Raw genomic sequence first — 16,988 nt, 5'->3', positions numbered from 1 at the left:
GAAGTGCAAACCAAGTAAACCCTGACCTGTATTCACAAAAATGGGACTAAACTTTAATATTGGATTAGAAGATTGGTTCAGTTGCACATACATCTGATCTAATATTCTTCTTTTTATGAGCATACAGCGATGATAGCGACTGTCAAGTTTCATTATCAACCTGTTTCTCCTCTCTATGGTGTAGTTAGACAGAAAAGACAGGCTCCGTCTTGCTAAACTAACTGCAACTTCATCCAAGATTAAATTTGGTTCACTTATAGAATACAGGTTGTCAGAAGTATGGTTCCTGCTGCGTATTACTTGGATCTTCTATGGCTACTCTGAAAAGCTTATATGTGACATGATCTGCTCCATGGGGGCCAAAGGAGGCCTTTTGAAAATTGAGTTACCATAATTATTACCTTGTAGTAACATTAGGCTATCATATAGACATACTGAAAACACCAAAGGTTTAGCATACTTGGTTCTAATGAGGTTTTGTGATGTGTATTTTCTTATGTATTTCATTGTTTTTTACTCCATATTTTTGCCTTTATCTCAGTTTCAAATTTGCCGCCTTTGGCCCCCATGGACCAGATCGTGTCACATTATATACACATTTTCTTCTTATACACATACCAATGTGTTGCCATTGTGAATACAAGTCAACCATTTAATATGACTGGGAGAACTTGGGACTCCCTCATGTTTACCTGTAGCCCATATGACAGATGAGAAAAGTACACCTGCATTGTTTCGCCATCCACCAAATTTTTATTTCAACTGCATGTTTGCTTTCGTTGACAAATGCTGCAGGTACTATTTTTGTCCCCCATTCATGACAATCCAATATGGTGCATTTCCTATACTAAATACATGCAGCCTATATGGAGTCAAACTTCTTCCTTCTTTTTTTAAGTCAACCCATGCCAAATTTCTTGTCACCACTGAAGAGTGCAATTATGTCACTGTCACATTGAAGCCAACAACATACCTAATGATGATATACATGTATACTTATACTTTAGTTCACCTTAAGAGACGTTAATGCGTATTTCACTGGTCGCAGTATCGAATCGCACATGTAAAGTTAATCACACAGAGCATTGGGGATTGGTCGGCACGGTTGCGGCCTAACCATGAAATAGTACTCTGTCGGGCCGTACTCGAGGTAAACCAAAGTTTATATAAATAAATGTTAAACATTTGATTGGATAAGGGATGAAATCAAAACTCGACCGGCGGTTGACCAGCGATTCCGTCCGGTTGCTGGACGGAACCGCCGGTCGGGTTTTGATTTCATCCCTAAGGTGATATGATATAAAGACTGTACTCACCTGGAGTTGGAGGTGTTGATCCTCTTGAATTGGACCGGTGTGAGTTGGTGAGTCCTCCATGTATTATATCTCCTATATTGGAACTGGTACTCAGCCCGCTGGTGGACCTAGAACGGGGGGAAGTGGGGATATGGGTACTTTTGCTGTTAAGAGGGAGGGTGGCAGCCTTATTTGTTGAAAGGAACGAGATGCTAGTTTTCCCTGATGAGGGAGACTGGGGTGGCCTGATACATCATTCAAACACCATTACATCAATAGAAGAGAAAAATTAGTGGAAAACCAATACCAAAAGCATTATGTAATACATACGGTTAAGTAACATTACAAAAACAAAAAAGGAACAAAAATGAAGATAATACAAACAATAATTAACAAAACGAAATGCAGAAAAACATAAACAATAGTAGAACACGAAAATAAATTAGAAAAAGGAAATGAAATAAGTACAGAAAACAGAAACAAATTAAAAGATGGAAGCATTCAACAAAAATGAGTTAGTATGTGATTGCGGTGAGTAGAGATGTGTTAGGTACGTGTGTTAATTAGGTGAGTGTTATATTTTCATTATGTCAATCCCACGTTTGGTTAGCATCGCAATTATTATTATTTAAATCACATCATTTCACAGTGCATTCATATGAGCCAATCACAGTCGATAGGAAATCAGGAAAATGCAGCAATAAGATTGGTATACAGGTTGGAAAAGCAAAATCCGTGTTTTTAATCCATTAAAAAAAGGGTTTTTTCAAATCAAAATTGGTGTCAAATATCATGCAAATCATGCAAAGACAGGGTTTTTGTAATAATGAGGTTTGTTCAAATGCAACGAAAAAAGGGAATGTTAGTCGGTTAAAGCAAACATGCAGTGATGATCAATGGTCATACATTGGCAACAGACCACAGGAAGAAAGCCGGCGCGACAGTAGCAAATTAATTCAGGAGGACCATAAGGAGTTTATTTTCAAAATGGGCAGAAAGAATAAAAAAAGAAAAGAAAATTCAAAGATATGTTAGTGTCTGTGCACAGATATTGAAGGGAGACAATATGTTGCCATAGCAACTTGTGACTATATGAGTACCACAATTTGGTCTCTTATTGCACAGTTCATTGGTGTGAATAAAATAATGAGCTTTTCAGTTGATTGAGTGAAGACGAAAGATCAAAACCTTGTATCAGTGCTCTCATATCATTCAATGTGCCTGTGGATAGATACATTCCTCCTAAACCGTGGAAGAGAAAAGATAATATCTTGTGATGAAAAGAAGAAAATATGTGTACAGAGATGAAAAAAGATATAAACATAAAACAAAGTGTTGAATATGAAGAAAAGGGAATGGCTCATTTGTTTTTGAAGTTTATTTCATGTATCAATAATTATATTTGGTTGTTCTTTTTTCTGCTTAGATATTGTTTTTGTTTGTTGTTTTTTATTTGTTTCCATATGATCCTCAATTGTCATGATGTATATCTGTGGGTATGTGTAGTGGGGGGTGTAAGGGTGTGTGGGGGTGTTCTTGTTTTACGTACCGCTCTGTACTTATAGTGTGGAAAAGCAACAGTTTGGGTGTGCTCTCTTGTAGAGCCTGATTGGGAACAGTTGTCTTATAAGGCTTTGTGTCTTGTTTTAAGATGATTTGTGTAAAGATGTGTACAGCTCATCTAAATGTTGTGTAGCTGAGTAATTTATAGCTCCTTCTGATGATTCACTAATTGGACCTTTTCAATAAATCCCATAATTCCTTGTGTTAGACCCCAGATGTCGTCCGCGTCCGTTGACGTCACGTCGATGCGCACATCGTTTAGCTAACATCGCATTGCAAGCCCAAACAGCACCTCTAAAGCACTTCTAGTGGACACCAGAGAAGTATTTTACAGCTCTTCACCACATTTCAAAAGACAGCGTCTGAATAATTTATTGCAGTTTCTTTGCATTTGATCTTAACCATGTAAAAACTCTGATCATCTTATGTTTCAAAAATTGTTCTTTCACCAAGACCTTCCGATATATTAGGCCTTTTTAATCCTTGTAATTTTATTGGGCTAGTGCAATAACTTCATTTTCATGCCAGGATCCTTGGCTGCGTAATCATGGCGAACATGGTTATTCTTGTTTTATTATAACTGGGACATAAGGTAAGCAACAATATGGGAATTAGTTGTAAAGTTATAGAAGTATATTTAATATCTATGTATTCCATAATAAGATATTAACTCAACAGATCTCCAATCATAACTATGGTTGATACAACATAATAATATACAATTAGAATATGTGTGGGAGCAGGAGATTCTCTCACTCCGATTGGCCTGAAGTTATTGTATGTTAACAGGAACATAATAGCTTACTGTCTATGTATGACACTGGACACCAAACATGGCCTAAGAATGTGTGATGTCAATGATGCAAAGTAATGCATTGTTTTAATGTTTCTGAGAAATCCTCATGTCTTGGAATTGGACAATTATACAATTGTAGCAATATTCAACAATTAACCTAATCTTAATAAGGGTGTGGTGGACAACATAAATAAAAGCTTTTACAATTTTATAAGAAATCATTGTCATCATCAGAGTCATTCATATACTTGAATGCGTATTACTTGTTGGGAGAGAAATTGGACAAAATAATGCTCGCGAGCTGATGTTTATGCGTCTAATACACGAACATCAGCGCAAGTGCATTATTTGGTCTAATTTCTCGAGCAACAAGTAATACGCGTTCATTAACCGATTTCATACACGAGAAGAAAAACAAACACATGATTTTTCTTTTTTTATAACGAATTATCACTAAAAATGTTGGAAAATAGAAACAATTGTAAATGCATCAACCCGCCCGAAAAATGAATGAATCCTACAATATACACAATCAATGCATGTTTTTGGTTTTTCTAAAGTTTGCTCTGATTGGTTCTTGCTATCAAAGAGTGTATGAAATGACCCTTGTGATATTATTTATCTCCAGACAGGTTATTCCTATTGTATTTTGATTATTGTCATGTTTTTATATGTATTAATATGTATTTCAAATCAAGGGGATCTCTTTAAATTAGCTAGTCTATTCAAGATCCCCTTCTGCACATATGTGTTTGTAAACTGTATTTTTTTATCATTTTATGTGGTGCAGAGAATGGTAATTATTAATAAATAATAAATATCTTTAACACCGACATATTTTCATAGTATGGGTGTTATGAATTTATGAAATAAGATGGCAACTCCTAATCATCATGAGCACTCCTACATGCACATGAACTTCAAAAATAAACATGTATGATTGTATGCCCATCTTTTCCCATGCAATGCTCCTCAACCAATGTTATGGCTCTATATGATAGTCATCTCCAACAGATTTGTTTTTAGATCATCCTCTGGAGCCCTTCCGTTTCGCCTCTGGATGCTTCCGTATTTCTCATTTCTCTTGGGCAAATTTGAGACTCCTAATCGGCTTATTCAAGATTATTTTAAATCAATTGACCCCTAACTGTTTATTGATGTCAATAGCAAAGAATAAAATCAGTACATGTAGTCATTTATTTGGTGATGTGAGTAACATCCCATTGGAAACATAACATGTACAGATGTATGGAGGTATTATATAGATTTGTTCAGTGCAATAAAATCAATAGTGAACATTGACGGACGGCCGGACGGAAAGATGATGATGTGAGTGAGAACAAGCGTGTGAGAGCCAGGCTGGGATGGGGCTAGCTATCATTGCTATATGGCTAACATTGCCATGTGGTGTACATATCACCTTTTCAAGGTTATCAAGGGATACCTTTCTCTATTGTGTATCAGTGTTCCATATATTGATGAATATAGCAGGCTTATAACATCTCAACTATCTACTCACTGCCTTCAATTTGCTCACATTCTAAAGTCAGACTCGCTTTATTTCCCCAAGTTTGTAAATAATTCCTGAAACATGTTTTAATATAGGTATATCAACTACAGTATAGTGCCAATTTGTCATTTTAAATATTAGCTTGCAAAATGATATAACATAAGGTTTTCAGCCAAATGATCCGAAATGAAGAAAAAAGTTCCTTTTATGTTCTTGGTAGAGGGCAATTCAATTTATTTCATGCCAATTAATTGCCAATACTATTGACTGAATGAAACAGACAGACAGTATTTATAATTACATGTTTATAAACCAAAATATAGAATTCAAGGGTGGCATCAAAATTGAAATAATTGGATAATTAAATTTATTAATTAATTTTAAAAATCAATTACACAAACAGTCTTCACATTCTGTTCACAGCCAACCAGTTACATGACCAATCAATGTCTTGCAAGAAGATACCCAGCCCATTTGGCTAATTGAATAAATTCCAAGCAATTTACATAATTTGCATTTAATTCCATTCATTGAAATAAATGTAGTTGATGAAATATCTCACTCAACAGTATTTGTATTTCAAAAACCAAAGAAATAATAAAAAACAAAAATTGATTGAATTGTGATCTGCAGTTTTAATTTATAATCATCTCATGACCTTGGATTTTTAGTCGAAGTTGCTCTTTAATGGCTTTACAGATCACAGCATTTGGAAATAAGCTTTTATATTCAAAATGTAAATAGAGAAAAAAACTAATGATAATCTTAGTCCTGCACTAACAACTGTTGCTACCCTACCAACAACATTTATTGTCAACGTCATGACGTCTTGTGGACCCACTGCATATGAAAAAGGTAGAGACACACATAATGGCATTATCAGAAAGCATCGAAAGGATGAGTTGAACTAACGTCATCTTTAGGTTTCCATTATAGAGCTAAGCTTGATCAGTAATGCGTAGCAAATATGGATGGAGACAAGTTTAGTAAGTCAACTCTAGAGCTGGCTTAACATGTACTGTAAAAACAACCACCAACCTGCTAGTATCTTAACATTACTTGCTCGCTTACAAAGCTAAGGTTAACATGGATAGCCTGTACTAAAACACCAAATCCACCGCAATCCACTACCATGTGATTTAAAAATAAGACATGCAAATTTAATTTGGACTAGATATAGATTCTTCATTTTAAACAACATCACGATCAACCCTGTTAAAATTTGCCAAATATATCTAAAAGCCATCAAAGGACAATCCCAAACTCTTTTGATCACAATAGCAATTTACATTCAGATGAATAAATTATCCATGAACTTAAGGGGTATTACACCCCTGGCCAATTTTAGCATATTTTTGCATTTTTCTCAAAAATTATAGCACATTGGTGACAAGTTAGATATGTATATTATAGGGCAAGGACTACAACTACTGTACTGAAAATTCAGCAACTCAAGGCAAGTAGTTATTGATTTATTGATCAAATATTGGTTTTCCTCATTTTTGAATGTAACTCTACAACTGTTGTCTGTGCTGAAATAAAATTTCCAGTGCAGTAGTTGTAGTCCTTGCCCCTATAATATACATATCTTACTTGTCCCCAATGCGCTACAATTTTTGAGAAAAATGCAAAAATAGGCATAAAAGTGGCCAAGGGTGTAGTACCCCCTTAATTTCATCAAATTAGCTGTCATCAAAATAAACTGAAAACTTGGCATAAGGTGCGATGGAAATAATATCCAAATCCCCCTTTCTTTCATGTTGGTTGGGTGCTTTGAGCAGTTCAAATTAAACTTGCATCAGCTTTGATTCCCTTCATAGTACAAATTGTCAGTTTACACTTTGAAAATGCCAAATCAAATTATAAGGAATTTACATTTGAAATTGAATAAAAAAGGTGGGAAAGGTGTCAATTAGTCTATAAATGGGCACAAAATTGGGGAAATAATAGGTTAGAGACCTTCTAAATGTGAGTATACTAAAGAAAAATCTTGTCACAACATCAATGGTTTATTTGCGCATTTTAGGTTTTCAATAAAAGAATTTATAAAGCAGTTATTTTGATGTGTATGTGAGGACTCACTGGAAAGCTTCTCAGCTCCCGACTAAAAAAATAAGGATGAATTTGTGGGCTGTTAAAAAAAATGATAGTCACGTACAAGCACACCAGTTCATTTTGACAGCTAAAATGATTTGTGAATGCATTCTAAGGTCTCTCATAAATGAGGCAAGTCCATGATATCAGAATGTTTTTGTTTTACAACCTTACTGTTTGTGCAAGCAACCCTTCACAAGACCTCTTTGTAACAGGAGCCAGACCACCTATGCACCAGCTCTCAGCCTATACAGACTAAGAATCCAAAAACTAAGTCTCAGCTTTGCCTCGGGTTCCTAAGCCGCACACACCGGTGAATGCACACGGTGAAACGATACCGACAGTGAGATAAGGTATTCTCTGACTGTTAACAGAGCACTATGGTTGTCTTTGATGCATGCAAGCAACAAGAGGATGAACCCCATACTAGAGACAATGCATACATCTAAGAGGCCTGCCTGCCTGACTGTCTAATAGCAATATATTGCAGTTCCTCCTTGCCCATTTGCATGCTTATACTGACTGCCGTATCAACTCAGAATGAAGATCTCTCTCCAAGAGTAATTTTTATTTCAATCCAGAACATTTTGGAACCATGGTTAATCAGACTGTATGCATGGAAGATATTTTAATGCCTTCAGATAACAGCTGTGATTCACATAAAATTTAGGCATTGGTGGGTCAGTTGTCCCTTTTGCAGAACATTACATGGGCATTTTATTTTTAATAGAAAAGGGTCAGTTCAACTGTGTCAGGGCAATGTAATAATACAAACAATACCTTACAGGGGAATTCCCTGTAATACAAACAATACCTTACAAAGGGGAACTCCCTACCATTTGTGTTTGAGTCTAGCTTTAAAAAGCTAAGGGACATGTTGTTCAGTTTGTAGCTGAGAAGTGAAATGAAATACAGATATTATTTCTTAACATTATTTGAACTTTATGCAACCTAAAAGACAATAAATATTCTAACCTATAAATAAATATCACCAAAGGCTCTACTTACATAATACTGGATTTGCTGACAATTTGCTGAATACACACTTTGAAAAAAAAAGTTCAGTAAATGTAATTTGCAAAATGAAATATTCATCACCAAACAACATTTGAAGGTGATAGGCCCGCAGGGTAATAATGTAATCATGAACCAAGTTGTTTTTATTCTGTTCATCTATACAGGCCTGCAACACAAAACTACGCCAGCGCAGCAATACTCTGCAGTCTGCCACCCTAACAAGATTGGGGTTAACCCGACTCCCTATCAAGCGATCATATATCAGGCGTTCAAAAAGGACATATCACCTTCTCCTCTGCAACTTCCCATTATCTTTGCACCATGCTTGTGGATCTGCCACATCCTTTCAATTTCGTAACTAAGTATACACACTGTATCAAGCAGATTAGTAATTAATAATTCCATTTTGGACGTACTTGATTTTTTCTTACAGTTTAGCCAAATTAATAGAGTGGATATGACAGACCTGAAAAGAGTGGATAATTTGGGGCCCATTCCCAGGAAATTTGGCTGTTTGGAAGGAATTTTAAGTTTTGAAAATAAGAAAATATGGTAAAACAACAAATTGAAGGAAATTAGAAGGAAATTTGAAGTTTGATGCTGTATTAGAATGCGGGCTACATAGCAAGGTAGAAATATTGGGGCGGCCATCAAAAATTGGGGTAGCCAAAATAAGATTTATTTATGTACTAATTGAAATAAGCTTTAAAAAAATAGCTGTTGAAAACTGCCTCTTTGCCTTTGATAAAGATCCTGTAGGATCGACAGCTCAGGGCCCTAAAAATTGAAATAAGCAATAAAGGGGCCAACACACTAACCCGATATCAAGGTAATCACTTCCTGTCGCATATCTATGACCAGCTCCTAAAGCCAAAAACACGCACCACCAATGTCAAGCTCCAACAGCAAGTAGATGAGAATTGGGAGAACAGTCAGTTTGAGAAAGTGCTACAATGTAGCACGAAACATCATTGTAGGCATGTTTAACATCATTTTACCCAATATTCATTCATAACCTCATTAATATACGCAAAGCCTGTAATCCAATCAAAAGAAATTGATTGCCTGACCGCGCACTAATTGTGAGGTCATTAGTAACTCACAATGACTCCGGACGCGCAACAATGACTTCTGCGCGCGCGTGCGTGTATAAGCTACGTGTTATGGCAACGCACACGCCTATGCGATGCCGTCAGCGCTTCTGTGATTGGTAGCTTTGTTGTCAGCGCTTGAATGTTATATTCGCCTGGTTGATTTTTTTTTGTAGGGTAGGTTACAACAATGATTAAAACTGGTTATATTTAACAGCGCTTTTATGGCATAAAATAACATTTTGATTTGTTCAAAATATTAGATACGACGGTAATGAATGACAATAATAACTTTGCACCATCTATTTTGAGGTCATTGTGGCCAGAATTAGTCGGGTTTTGTTTTGGGCCTCGTATTTTTGCTCCTCGCAAAAATACCTCAGCCCAAAACAAAACCCTCCGATTTCATACAATGACCTCAAAATAGATGGTGCGCAGTTATTATTGTCTAAATATTCACTTGGATTTGTTTACAAGAAATTTTACAAAATATATTATTCAAATCTGCTACAATTTGTGGACATCTTTTAAAAATAATCACTGGAAACTGATGGGTACCAATCATTTTGATGCAGCTTGTTAATTTGTAATATATCAAATGTGTCTGATCCTTAAACATTGATATATCGATTTGGACTTGATGAACATCCTATGTTATGTGATGTAAATCAATAGGAGACATTTAATATAGACATGAAGTATTCTTTTATTATATACCAAATGAGCTTGTAAATTACAATTAACTGGAAGGTATAATTATGTAAAGCTGGGGGAGGTGGAATTAATGAAAGCTATCGATATAAAGATGCAGGTTTACCTTGCAAATGTTGATCTTTTTGTTGGGACATTTGAATGCAAAATTTTTAAAGTTAGAGCATTTCCTTTTAAAATTAAAAAACAAGTTGGAACAACTGTTACTCATCCTAATGTGAGTGCAACTATGGATAACTGTGATATAAAACAGAAGAAATTGGACCACTTCCCATATCCCTGTCCCGTCATATTTGGCTGGTGGTATCCCTTTAATATAGTAGCCTCTGAGCACTATTGGGCTTTGCCTGGCTTCGGCCGAATGTTACAAATAATAAAAAAATTAAGAAGTTTCCATTTTCCGTTTTTGAAATTACCAATTCCGTGTGACTTTTCCGTTTTTTGTAAAACGGTAAACTTTGGTCTTTACAGTACACCAATCTGAATTTCAATATTCCTAATACCAATGTTTGCCTTTTCAAGTGACGACACTACCAATCAGAAGAGACAAAATCTGAAACATAATATTTTCCTTTCTTTTTTTGTACTTCTAAAATTTTGACTACCTTAAATTAACAAACAACTTCCTTCCTTCCTTCTTTCTTTTCCTTCCTGTCTGCCGTTTATAATGGCTACACTCGATAGCGTGTGGCTAGAAAACTGACGGGCATGGCAGGCAACAGAGCTAGAGCTGTAAATGTAATATGACTCACATGTGAATGCTAATATCATCCTTTGAGGCCGCCTGATTGACAAAAATACAGACCATTCTATGTGTAGCCACCATTTTCCACAGCTTCAAATTTTCACACAATCACTCTCCATCACTAGTCCTCACTAACATCCTGACTTTTTTATTTTTCACACCTATATGCCTCTTCAGTCCCTTCATATATCACAAGTTTCCTATATGACATGCTAAACCTAAAATGCAATTACCATTTCTGTACTAAAATGAAAATAACGTGCAAAGGATGGTTTATGGATCCCAGGGAGCAATCTGGTGCAACAGTATACGGCACGAATACCCTGTATCTATGAAGTCTTTTCATATGGTTTACAAAACCATTTAGTATCTCTTGTCATCTTGAATGCACTCCCAATTAGGGGAACTCAAAACAACTTTGGTTTAGAGAAGAGGTTGCTTACCTAGGAATCCTTGTATTATAGGCCAAAAAATATTGGGTTTGTATTTTTTTAATGATGATTTTTACAGATGGGATGTTTAAAATCTTTGTGTTTTCCACTTAAAATGAATATCATCTAACAATTATCCAGTAGTCAAAATTTACACATGTGCCTCATGAAAAAAGCATTATTTATATGTAATACTTTTGGGAGATTTTCAAAAACAAGACTGATAAGATTTAAAAAAAAAAAACCTTCCATTTTTCCCACTACAGGGCAACACAACAATTTGTTTGGCCTAAACACAAATAATGCATTTTATACCTACATACCTATGTTAAAACCTGTATCAAATATGTTCATAACATTTTGGCATAACTATCTGTAATTCTCTTATAATAGATGAATGACAAACAAATTTAGTATTTCAAAGTATAAGATATATCCTTAATGGTGAAACTGTTGGGAGTTTTTATTCACATGTATACAGCTGAAGTTGAAATTGCATAAATTTCATGTGTTGCGCATGTAGCCAGGTTCGCATAATTATTAATGTTCCGGAGTTCGAATAATCGGTGTACATTATGTAGTTACAATATGTGTTACAAAAGGATCTAATTAGCTGTAATGATTGTGTCCTTAGAATTTGATAATGCATAATGTATATGAAAGTGTTAGTTATTTTCCATTTTCAATCATGAAACAAAATAGTCCCAAACAGAAATGTTTGGTAGACTCATAACCGGTGCGATCTTACCTTTCCGATGTTGATTAAGATACTTCTTGCATCGATCCCGAGATGCGGAAAAAACCAATAGTCATTTTGTCCCACATAAATGAATAAATAACAAAACCCCGATCCCCGGTGGACTCACCCAAAAGGTGACGTCACACCATATGATCGCCCCTTATCCGACTTGGGATCCCCTACTCGGACCAAACTTGTAGGGGTGGCGGGGTCCGGGATAATCAACATCGAAAGGTAAGATCGCACGGTTATGAGTCTACCAAACATTTCTGTTTGGGACTAGACTCAGTACACGGTCGATCTTACCGCTTCCGATGTTGATTAAGATACTTCTTGCATCAACATCTGAAAGATCGATCTAGCAAGTAACCTACGGATGGAGGTACAAGATTGGTCAGCATCTGATCAGGGATCGGGAGCGGGTAACGATGGTTTTCGCGAGGTCAGAAAATATTTTCCCCCAACGGTCGGGAAACAGAAAAGACCACGCGATCACAGACATAAACCTCCTTACTTAATAAGTTTGGTGGTTAAGAATAGCGACACTGGTTCTTACCATGCTGAGTATTCTGTATAGTCTGAAAACCTGGTACCCGTACACCACCGTATTATGATCGCCGAACAATGTCCCGGTAAACCTCCGCCCGTCTCTGATTACTAACGTAAACGGAAGTATCGTAGAGAAGGGCGAGGTGGCTTCCGGGACACCGCCTGCTAGATCTCCTCAAGGGATAACCGAACGGTATACCCAAGATGATGAGATAGCTTTCGTGTCGAGTGGGTCGTGGGACGCGAAACCTTCGCGATCCCCCGGACCCCACTAACACCTGGACCAGCCATTGCGACAGCGGCTGGACCGAAAGGCTCTGTAAGGGTGATGAATGCGGTCGTGAGTCCTCGCAAGGCTTGTGTTCGAAGAAATAGTGCTGCAGCGCCTTATCGGACACCCCAGCCTATCTTTGGCTTCAGCCGAACCTTGCCCAACCCTGGGGATTGGAGAGGGACGAATGTCGGTATGCACCGCGCCCGCTCAGAGTCACGAGAACAGAGCGCCCGAAACAGTGTCGCTCCAGTGTTTGTGAACACGGAAGCTAACCTCGAGACCGTGTGCAACTCAGCACCGCCGTCCCGAAGCCAACGCCAAACCGGAAAGCCATCTTGAGAGTTACGTATTTAGGCGTCGCTTTTGACGGAAGGTCAAAAGGGTGACCCTTAAAGTAATCTAAGACTGTGTTGGGATCCCTTAGGAGGATCACTTTCCTTTTTGGTAGACACTCGCTGAACATACCGTCGAGGCGTAGACTAATAAGGTAACCATCGGCTATGATAGTCGACCCGCCTCAAACCTCGGTGAATGGAGAGGACAGCTGACTTATAGCTGGCCCCAGTGGCCCGCTGAAGTCTTGCTTGGAACTTTTCTGTCAGAAACTCCGAATTAGCAGCACAGAGGTTCTAGCGGGAGAGCTATTTGTCTCATTGCACCAAGCGTAGTATGGAGCCAGACTCTGGCTATACGTCACGGAGGGTAGACTTCCGTCTAGCCCGGCGATGAGAAAAACAGCTTCTGATGAAAAGTATCCTTCGCTGCGTGTTCCCTGGTAAGGGCCATGCAGCTAACTGCAGGTGCTCTAGTGATAGACTGGGTACCTCCGCTCCGGCATCCGGAGTAGATCTGGTACTGGGAGTGCCAGCGGCCTTGCCGCTAGCAGAATGACAATGCAGTCTTCCCACCCGATCTTGGCCACCACCCTCATGAGTAGTGAGATCGGAGGGACTGCATAAGCTGTCATCCCTCCCCAGTCTATGGACAGAGCGTCCACGGTGAATGCTTGGGGTCCGCGACCCTTGAGCAGTACACGGCAGTGGATGATTGCGATGAGATGCGAACAGATCTTTCGAGGGGTGGTACATCCCCTTGAAGATCGCCTGAGCGACCTGCGGAGCAAGGGACCATTCTGCTGGTCCCGACACCCTTCCTCGTCACAGATTGTGCGCGAGGATGCTGGTGACGCCCGCGATGTGTATCGCTCTCATCGTAATCTGCCTGAACTTGCACCACCCTATCAGGTGTCGTGCATGCAGGCTCAATCGTGGTGGCCCGGAGTCCCCTTGTCTGTTGGGGTAGGCTACCACGGTTGTGTTATCCGTCAGGACAACGGTATGTGATTCCACGATCACCTCCTCGTAAGCGAGGGAGGTTGATGTGAAACTCTGTCTCTATGGCCCCATAGGCCCGAGACGGAGTCTCCGTGGATGTGGACCCCCAGCCCCGTTTTGACGCTATGGTCGTCACTACGTGACATACCGGGGTGCAGGAAACCTGACACCCTGGGTCAAATTGGGCTGATGGGTCCACCACCAGAGTTCTCTCGCGCGATCTCCGACAACGGAACCGCGAGGGATATTGGTGACGACTGGGCCTGCAAGCAGGCTAGAAGGTGTAGTTGGGTAAGCCTAACGTAGAAACGGCAGTACAGTACGAGGTCTACCATACTGGCCATTAGGCCTACCACCTTCATCCATGCCACAGCGGGTTTTGCCCGAGACTCGCCAAGAGTCAGGCACACCGCACCATGTTCGCCACCCGCTCGGGTGAGAGCACCGCGAACCCCTCCGTGAGGGTGATCTGGGCCCCTACAAATAGTGGTGTCTCGTCGGGACCACGCTGGACTTTTTGAGCTGATCAAAAATCCAGGGTCCCGCACCCTCACGGACTATCAACCCCATGAGACCCGTAGTCTTCAGTGGAGTGCGTCCGTATATGAGCCAAACGTCCAGGTAGCAACTGATGTTGACACCCCTGTGCTTCAGGTACGCTGCCACCGCTCTGACCAAGAGTGTTAAACACCCTGGGAGAGATGGACAGGCCGGAAGGCCGGTATCAAAACTGGTAATTTTGATCCTGTACCTAGAAGCGCAGATGCCTCCGATCTTGAGAGGCGATTGGCATATGCAGATAGGCGTCCGAGAGATCTAGCGATGCTGTTCCCATGCCCCTGATGGGGCAGGCTAGCACCGAGGCGAGAGTCCCCATTCTGAACCTCTTGGGCCTGAAGAACGTGTTCAACAGCCTGCGGTTCCGGATGGGGCTCCCGTCGCCGTCTTCCTTGGAGCCAATGGCTCCAAGATCACCCGTAGAACGGGGGTAGACCGGGACAATCGCCGCTTCGTGAGAAGCTGTGTGATCCCTGTCAGTAGTGCCCGACGCTGGGGGCCGTCTGACGGCACTACTGTGGACCTCTGAAATGTGCAGACGAATGTGGGGAGACTGGGTTGCCAGTCTGTAACCCCCACTCACCACTGACCATACCCAGGCGCTCAAAGAGATGGTTTCCCACCTCTGGGTGAAAGCCATAAGCGGTCGTCCACTGGGAGATCCCCCTGTGGAAAAACCGCTGAGCCCCCCAGGAATGCTCTGCCTAGCTTCCCTTGGAAGAGCGCTTGCTCCTCTTCGGGGCTTGCCAGCTGTTCCTGTGCTACCCTTGCGCCTCCCAGAAATGGGTGCTGCAGAGGTAGTGGGCTCGGGTACTGTTGGTGGTGCACGGCCTGCTGAAGTCGGAGCTCCTACCCATGGTAAGGGCAGTTTCCGACCTCTTCAGAGTGCTCCCGTTGGTAGCTTCTTTGCACGGTCCTCCACCGTAGCGCAGAAGCATCCAAAGAGAAAAAGGACCCTGCCTTTCCATCGCGTTGAGCGATTGGAGTGGCAGGCCCCTCCCCGGCGCTGAGTGGACACCCTATGGGCTAGGCCCATGGAGCTCTCGTTGAGGCTAGCTGTTAGCACCGCTAATAGGCTCACCTCGCGGAAGAGCTCAGATGTTGTCTGAGCGTGATACGCTTGACGACATCTGGGCCCCTCTCGGATCCCCTCAGGTAGGTCCCGTGGTCCTCCCGCGTTACACGCAGAGGAAGCGTGCAAGCACGCCGGCGCCATAGCTCTACTGAGCTCGACAGCCCCACGATATCTACCCGTGAGGTTTGCCGGGAATGAGAGTGCAGGCGCCCCTGTGAGGAAGCAGCAGCTGAGCATCCTACTGAAAGGATCCCTGGTCCTCCTCCATGGACTCCCCTTAGGGGGTGTCCGGAGGAAGATCAGTGCTGTTGCTCCCCTCAAGGGGCAGCGGGGAAGGAGATTGTAGTGATGTCACTACCGGACTCAGCTTCCGACTCCTTTCCCTCGCCCACAGTATCCGTAGCATGCTCCGATGAGGACGGTAACTGAGGACGGGCATCTGAAAGCGGGTAAGAAGGCATAACCACTGTGTGGCTCGCCGACTACCTGCCAGCAGAAGAGGGAGTACTCCGCAAGACCCTGAGGTATCCGCCATGGCACCACTGGGTCCGCATGCTCTCGCAGCCGTCGTCCTAGCGCTTAGCAGCACGGGCCTACCCTGATCAAGATCTGGGTTAGCCCCATGCCGGCTGGCCTGGTCAACAGCTGATGTTGGTACTGCGTGGCCATCGCTGGCGACACTTGCCACGGTGCTAGGCCGTGGAAGAAACACCCTGCGGCGGGTACCACGGGCATACCCAGCCGGCAGCTGACCCTGAAAGGATCCGCCACCAGGGTAACCCCATGGTACTGCAGTACCAGCACCGCCTCCCCCCCCCCCCCCTTGTTGCCACCGAGACTGTGGCGACTAAAGCGGGTGCTGCGGTACCGTGCGGTATCAGCGTGGGTACCGTGAGGGTTCCCAACTGTGGACCGCTGTACCCTCGCCACACTGCGTTCCCTGTTTGGGGGATCAAGCTGTGTGCTGGCGTGGTACCGGCGCGGTACTAGCATGGGTACCCGTGAGGGTTCCCGGTTGTGTACCGCTGTATGCGCGGTTCCAGCGTAGGTGCCCGTGAGGGCTCCCGGCTGTGTACCACTGTACCCATGCCTCACTGCGCTCCCCGCAAGGGATCAAGCCCGTGTATGGGTACCCCGCTATACCGCTGTCCCTTGGCTAGAGGGAGCTTGCCTAGTACCACGGGTAGCTGAGCGTGCATACCCCCG

At 41.6% G+C, this 16,988-nt stretch overlaps 1 protein-coding gene across 5 annotated transcripts in view; it reads right to left on the bottom strand.

The window, feature by feature from the left end:
- The window catches only part of LOC140153302 (voltage-dependent L-type calcium channel subunit beta-1-like), a 127,721-nt gene that overhangs the window by 32,771 nt on the left and 77,962 nt on the right, over nt 1-16,988 (bottom strand). For 4 of the 5 annotated variants that reach the window (XM_072176021.1, XM_072176022.1, XM_072176025.1 and 1 more), the window contains one exon: nt 1,317-1,540. In XM_072176021.1, coding sequence (XP_072032122.1) covers nt 1,317-1,540 — 224 coding nt within the window. The remainder of the gene's footprint in view (nt 1-1,316; nt 1,541-16,988) is intronic. The other variant, XM_072176023.1, reaches the window with a different exon arrangement.

The sequence above is a fragment of the Amphiura filiformis genome, chromosome 5, assembly GCF_039555335.1.
Source record: "Amphiura filiformis chromosome 5, Afil_fr2py, whole genome shotgun sequence".
NCBI classification, from domain to species: domain Eukaryota; kingdom Metazoa; phylum Echinodermata; class Ophiuroidea; order Amphilepidida; family Amphiuridae; genus Amphiura; species Amphiura filiformis.
Note: the sequence above shows the minus strand (reverse complement) of the source record. Positions and strands in the feature narration are given on the sequence as shown.